We start from the raw sequence: 7,454 nt of genomic DNA, 5'->3' as shown, positions 1-7,454 counted from the left end.
CCGGGGGTGGGTGGGGGGGGGGAGTTGAGTAAGCGGCCATGGGGCTGTTCCTTTGTTGTGTTGTCTCAAACCACGACAGGTCAGCAGGCCAAAGGAGGATAATCTCCCCCTCTGCCCTGGTCAGGCTGCATCTGGAGTACTGTGTTTAGTTCTGGGCTCCCCAGTACAAGACAGACAAGGAGCTACTGGAGAGAGTCCAGCAGAGGGCAATGAAGATGAATAGGGTTCTGGAGCATCTACCATAGGAGGAAAGGCTGAGAGGCCTGGGTCTGTTTAGCCTGGAGAAGACTGAGAGGGGATCTTATCAATGCTTACAAATGCCTAAAGGGCAGGTGTCAGGAGGATGGAGCCAGACTCTTCCATGTTGCCCAGTGACAGGACAATGCGCAACAGGCACAAACTGGAATACAGGAAGTTCCGTCTGAACATGACTAAAAGCTTCTTTACTGTGAGGGTGACAGAGCACTGGAACAGGCTGCCCAGAGAGGTTGTAGGGTCTCCTTCTCTGGAGATACTAAAAACTTGCTTGGACACAATCCTGTGCAACCTGCTCTAGGTGAACCTGCTTTAGCACCTGCTTTAGACTGGATGATCTCTAGAAGTTTCCCTTCCAACCCCTACCATTCTATGATTATATGTATATATAAATTAAAATATGCCATTCTGAACTAAGTTTTCCTAAAATGTTAATTACTGACTCTTTGTTGAAATAAAATCCTGTATTTATTTGGTAAAAATACTTATGCTCCAATACATAAGGTGGCTAACTTTTCCAATATGGATGAAGATGACATTGAGCTGGAACCAGAACAAAATTTAAGAAACTGGGAAGAAATAATTCCAGAAGTCCAGCGGCGACAAATAGAAGAGGAAGAAAGACAAAAAGAGCTTGAAGAAATATATATGCTCCCAAGGATGAGAAACTGTGCAAAACAGGTATCTGGGTTTTGATCAACTAATTTGATTTAACTGTTGTTTAATTGCATTTTCATTGCTGCTGTTTTGGCTTGTACTTTTGGGTTGGGTGGTATTCACATATGGTGCCCCCCCCCAGTTTTTGACAGGCTATATAACACATTAAAAAAAAATGTTTTAGTCACATAGCTTTCAACTTCTTAATCTGAAATTCCAGATCAGCTTTAATGGAAGTGAAGGGAAACGCAGTAGGACCAGAAGATATTCTGGATCTGATAGTGACTCCATCTCGGAAAGAAAGCGACCAAAAAAACGTGGACGACCACGAACTATTCCTCGAGAAAATATTAAAGGATTTAGCGATGCAGAGATTAGGCGGTAAGATGGGGGGCATGCATGTTTAAAGGGACAAAATAATTTTTATAATTTTAGAGTTTGAAAATATGGAAAACCATCTATTTTTCCTTAATTTAGTTGAAAATTTTTATTCTAGTTATTTAAGGCTTTACTCTGTATAGTTTGTGGTGCTGATGTAAGGAACTGCTACATCCAGAATTTTAACCTATTTTGTTCTCAGATGTTTTACAATAGTGAATTCAAAAAACAGGTTTCTAAAATGGATCAGCTTTTTTTAAACCCCATAAACAAAATATTTTATTTCCTATCATTTAGCATAAAAACTGTAGCTGAAGAAACAATGCATACATTTTTTTAAATACCTACAAAAGGTTCAGTGAGGTGTTTTTTTTTGTTTTCAATTTCTTGCCATTGTAATTGAATTAATTGTAATTGAATTAATGTTATGAGGTGCTTAAAACAAAAAAACCACATAAATTAAACAATCCACTTTGATAAGTTGTTGGGGTTTAACCTCAGTAGGTAGCTAAGCACCATACAGCTTAGAAACATGTAATCATTTTGTTTGGAAAAGACCTTTAAGAGTCCAACCATTAACCTAACTCTGCCATGTCAAACGTCCCTAAGCACCACATCTACATATCTTTTAAATACTTCCATGGATGGTGATTCAACCACCTCCCTGGGCAGCCTGTTCCAGTGTTAGATAACCCTTTCAGTGAAGGAGTTTCTTCTAATATACAATCTAAACCTCCTCTGGTGCAACTTGAAGCCATTTCCTCTTGTCCTGTTGCTTGTTACTTGAGAGAAGAGACCAACCCCCACTTTGCTCCAACCTCCTTTCAGATAGTTGTAGAGAGCAATGTTGCTCACTCTCCCCCAGAGGGATTGAGGAGTGAATCAGAAGAGTAAATATGAGAAAACTCATGGGTTGAGATAAAGACAGTTTAATAGGCAAAGCAAAAGCTGCACACTCAGGCCAAGCAAAGCAAGGGATTCATTCAGTACTTTCCATTAGTAGGCAGGTATTTATACATTTCCTGGAAAGCAGGGCTCCATAGAATCATAGAATGGTTTGGGTTGGAAGGGACCTTAAATATCATCTAGTTCCAACCCCCCTGCATAGGCAAGGACACCTTCCACTAGGCCTGGTTGCTCAAAGCCCCGGAGCCTTGTCTTCTCCAGGCTGAACAACCCCAATTCTTTCAGCTTGTCTTCAGAGGAAGAGTGCTCCAGCTCTGTGATCATTTTTCTGGCCCTCCTCTGGACTTGCTTCAGGAACTCCATGTCCTTCTTACATTGGGGACTCCAGAACTGGACACAGTACTCCTGATGTGGTCTCACGAGAGCAGAGCAGATGGGGAGAATCACCCCCCTTGACCTGCTGGCCACGGTTCTTTTGATGCAGGCCAGGACACGGTTGGCTTTCTGGGCTGCAAGTGCACATTGCTGGCCTGTGTTGAGCTTCTCATTAACCATCACCCCCAGGTCCTTCTCCTCAAGGCTGCTCTCAATCCATTCTCCACCCAGACTGTAACTGTCCTTGGGATTGCCCCAACCCAGGTGCAGGACCTTGCACTTAACCTTGTTGAACTTCATGAGGTTGGCATGGGCCCGCCTCTCAAGCCTGTCCAGGTTCCTCTGGATGGTACCCCTTCCCTCAGGTGTGTCAACTGCACCACAGAGCTTGGTGTTGTCAGCAAACTTGCTGGGGGCGCACTCAAATTCCACAGTCCGTGTTGCTGACAAAGATATTAAACAGTGCTGGTCCCTAGTAACAGTTACTTGGGAAGACAAATGCCATCACTCCAACTGTCCCCTCCCCTTCCTTCTTCCCCCAGCTTTATATGCTGAGCATGTGTCACGGTTTGACTCAGGATCAGCAATTAAACCAGCAACAACAATGCTCTTGATCCCTTCCCCTCCCACCCAGGTAGGGAAGGAGAGAGAGAATTGAAAACTCAACTAGACAGCTTTAAATACTAGTGACAAAAGAAAATATGTACAATTATATACAAATGTGTTCAGAAATGTGCAAAACCCTATTGCATCCCCCAACCCCAGCAACTCCCACAGCACTCTCCTTAGCTGTGAGCAGTTCAGAAAAGTCCGGGACTGCTACCAGAGAGAGTGGCAGAGCAGACAGGAGCTGAGGGGAGAGTTATGAGGGTCAGGAATGCACGAGCCTAGGGATCAACAGTGATGCATAGATGGAGTCCTCCTCAGATGCCGGCCATGGATGGAAGAGAGAAGGGAAGAAGAAGCAGGAAGGAAGTTGTCTTCTGTGATCTCTGACCTTACACTGAGCTTATGTAGATATATGGAATGGAATACTTTGGTCAATTTTACTGTCTGTCTAGTCCACCCCTCCCTACAGGGGTTACAGATATGACTCTTCTGTCTCGGTAGCCTCTGTGGCAGCATAGCGAACAAGTGAGCTTGGCATCCCAGAAGTAACATAAATATTTCAGCGTTATCAGTCCACTAGCCAGAAAACTTGCTGCTGGTTAAAAGAGAGCTCGTGAAGGAAAAAAAAAATCAGTAAAAGGAAAATTGGCTTCATCCTGGGTCAAACCAGGACAGCATGACATCACATGGTATGGAGTATCCCTTTGGTCAGTTGGGCTCAGCTGTCCAGCTGTGTCCCCTCCCAACTTCTTGCCTACTCCCAGTCTACTTGCTGGTGGGGCAGTGTGAGGAGCTAAAAACGCCTTGGTGCTGTGTAAGCACTGCTCAGCAGTAACTGAAACATCCCTGTGTTGTCAACAGTGTTCATAAATCTCATGCGTACTAGTAGGTATGGTGCTCTGAAGAAAATTAACTTTATTTCAGTGAAAACCAGTACATGAGTGAATCTGTATAGTTGATTACAGCAATATTTGGTGCTAAAAATAAATCTGTTTTGCTTTACTTTGTTTTGTGAAATTGTACTTTGCTTCTGCAATTTAAGTAGTCATATTTCTCTAAAATTCTTTAAAGTTTATAAAATATTTTTATATGTAAATAACCCTAAAGAGCTTTGTTTCCTTTTCATTTAATCTAACATATAATTATTTTTCTGCTTTTATAAGGGGTTTTCTTGTGCTTGCATTCCTTTATCTTTCATATTATGTTTTCTGAAGTTGTAAAATCACCTTAAAATTGCAGCTAGTTCTTTATTGAGAAACCTAACATAATATCTAAATTATCTATTTTCTATAAATCCACATTTGGTTTTTATTATTAGACACATCATGTTGTTGGATCCTTTGTCTTGTGAAACTAATTAGTAACTTTTGAAATAAGTTGTATCTTCTATTGTTTTTACATCAGTTATTAAACCAAATATAACTCCATCCTTAAATGTAGGTTATCTTTATATACTAAGCTGTCCCAGTCTGTCTAGTTCTTATTTTCTTTGCCTTGCCTGCATAGCCTTGTACTAAGACTTTATAAAGACATTTTTTAAACCAGTGTAGTTAAGCATATGTTTTTAACTGCAAAATTATTTTCTGTTACTAGGTTTATCAAGAGTTACAAGAAATTTGGTGGCCCACTTGAAAGGTAAACTTATTTGATTAAATTTGTATAGCGATTTGGAATCTTGTTAAAATTAGAACAGTATACCAAAAAACCTTAGATTGAAGAGAAAATAGTGTGCGTAATCTTTTTGCCTTGGCTATATAATTAATTTAAATTAATTTTTTCCTTCATTTATGGTATGTATGTAGACAGCCAGTATGACAAATCTTTCAGTTTTGTAAGACTGCTTGTTTTTCTTTATAAGAAAGACCTACTGTCTTGTTTAATCTGCATTAGTGTTTGATAGAGTGTATAAAACCATAAGCTTTCAAGAAACTAACTGCCAGTTTTGCATTTTTCTCATTGTCTGTTCTTATTTTAAGCTTTCTGTATTACTCTGCATTTTGAGAATAATTTACCACTTTCATTTTCTTTAATAGTATTTATAGTCTATATGATCTTATATAATAATAGTTCCTTTTCTATTTAAAAGAATATGTAGTAATGTAACTCAAAACTATACAGTTAGGGTCTTTTTTACTTCCTGTTGTACTGTCCTCTGTGAAACACCCTTTTTTAAATAGTTTTTGTATTCTTTTCTATAGCTGCTTTTAACTGCATGGATCTAAATTTTACGCAGTATAGCAAGCATGGGTGAATGGTAACTTTCACCATCACTTCTCTAGCTTCAAAATCTGAAGGAGTCAGTCATAATACTGAAGTTTCAGAGCTGTAAAAACATTTTTGTTTTCTTACAGGTTAGATGCTATAGCTAGAGATGCTGAGCTAGTTGATAAATCTGAGATGGACCTTAGACGTCTGGGAGAACTTGTACATAATGGATGCATTAAGGCTTTAAAGGACAATTCCTTTGGACAAGAAAGAGCAGGTAACGTGTGGTTGGGGGTGGGGGAGGAGGAATAAAGAGTGTTGAGAGGTCTGAATAATTCTTCCCCTCTGATTATAACAAAACAATTGTGTTAGGGGAAAACATTAACAAAATGTTAGCATGCTAAGTGATTTAGAAAAAAAGATTATTGTAAGAAGACTTTTTGGGGTTTCCCTCTCCCCTTTTCCTGAGTGAGTTGTCACAGTAGAATGCAGCATGTTTTTGCTTTACTGTGAAATTTAAAATTAATCTGCTATTATTATCTGGAAGACCTTGAGATTCTGGGGTTTAAGTGCTTGGTTAAGAAAAAGTAATTTGTTATAATTTAAGGTTTACTGCTATAGCATTGAACTTTTTTTTTTTCCTGTGTCTATAAGATATACATAAAGGCTAAATATTTTAATAATTTGGTCCTTTATTTTAAGGAGGTAGACTTGGGAAAGTTAAAGGCCCAACATTCCGAATATCAGGAGTGCAGGTGAATGCAAAGCTGGTATTCTCTCATGAAGAAGAGTTGGCACCATTGCACAAATCCATTCCTTCAGATCCAGAAGAAAGGAAAAGGTATTTTTTTCTTTCCCTAAAGGAAGCAAAAATGTAGAAATCTATTCAATGTTTTATGCATATATTTAAGCAATCTAGACTCTAAAGACACTGGGACACCAGTGTTGCTCTATTCCCTCTAAGAACTGGCTGCAAAAATATGCTCCACATCCTTTCTTTATTCTTTCTTCCCTCTCCTTAGAAGCCAGTATTTGCTTTGGCTTCTGAACCATATTCATTGGGGAACTGGCTTCAGCTACTCTTAATTATTTCAGACTAGAAATTAGGGTTTGTGTCACCTCTGCTTGAGAGAAAGCAATATTTGTCAAAGTGGAGCAGATAGTAATTGTTGGTAGTTGTTTAGCCCTTCAACTTTTTGGCTTGCTACCTTGAGTACCAGACTATCTGCTTATTCAATTAGCAGTTATACTTGAGTAATATTTTAAGCTTATGAAGATAAGCCAGTTCTGACTCAATCCATAGCCACAGATATATGTCTGTTCTTTATATCTTAATCTTGATATGCTTTAAAACATGTTTCAGTACTGATTTCAACAAATATTTTCTAGAAATTGCAAGAAAACCTGATAGATATTTTTGATTACTTACCTAAATGTACCAGGATTGTAGTGATGTGTCCATGTTACCCTCTCCCTTGCTAACTTTGAGAAGATGACTTATTTATGTTTCCAATTTATTGATAATAGATATGTCATCCCATGCTACACCAAGGCAGCTCATTTTGATATAGATTGGGGTAAGGAAGATGATTCCAACCTGTTAATAGGTATCTATGAATATGGCTATGGCAGCTGGGAAATGATAAAAATGGATCCTGATCTCAGTTTGACACAGAAGGTATGTAATATACAAAATTTCATCAAGGACTTTTTTGTTTAGGTAATAGTGCTAATAACAGTTACTGAAAGAGCTTATTTTATAACTGAAATTGCACAGAAGTTAGGTTAGTTGTACCACTTGTATCCTTCTAGTAAATTAATAGTTGAAGTATACCTTCTTGGAGTCTGTCATGTTTCTGTATTTCTATGTATTTTAATCTCTGTCACTTGAATTCTTTATTTTTCATCTTTTGCTTCCCTAGTTTGAATGCTCTAGTTGTGTTAATTTTATTCTTGATCTTTTGGAGGGAAGGTTGTTTTGGGGCTTGGGGTTTTTTTTCGTATCCCTGGATTCTTTGCTTGAAACTTTCATTCACAACATGAGAAAAGCTATACTCATCAGTTTAGTA

The 7,454-nt window shown here is 38.6% G+C and overlaps 1 protein-coding gene across 1 annotated transcript in view; it reads left to right on the top strand.

The window, feature by feature from the left end:
• Window positions 1–7,454, top strand: part of LOC104390541 (chromodomain-helicase-DNA-binding protein 1-like) — a 55,271-nt gene that overhangs the window by 37,670 nt on the left and 10,147 nt on the right. The window contains exons 21-26 of the mRNA XM_009999694.1: window positions 760–936; window positions 1,133–1,293; window positions 4,774–4,815; window positions 5,532–5,662; window positions 6,091–6,226; window positions 6,913–7,063. Of these exons, the coding sequence (XP_009997996.1) occupies window positions 760–936; window positions 1,133–1,293; window positions 4,774–4,815; window positions 5,532–5,662; window positions 6,091–6,226; window positions 6,913–7,063 (798 nt within the window). The remainder of the gene's footprint in view (window positions 1–759; window positions 937–1,132; window positions 1,294–4,773; window positions 4,816–5,531; window positions 5,663–6,090; window positions 6,227–6,912; window positions 7,064–7,454) is intronic.

This window comes from Chaetura pelagica, unplaced genomic scaffold, assembly GCF_000747805.2.
Source record: "Chaetura pelagica isolate M959 unplaced genomic scaffold, ChaPel_1.0 scaffold236, whole genome shotgun sequence".
Classification (NCBI taxonomy): Eukaryota; Metazoa; Chordata; class Aves; order Apodiformes; family Apodidae; genus Chaetura; species Chaetura pelagica.
This window is presented reverse-complemented; position numbering and strand designations above follow the sequence as displayed.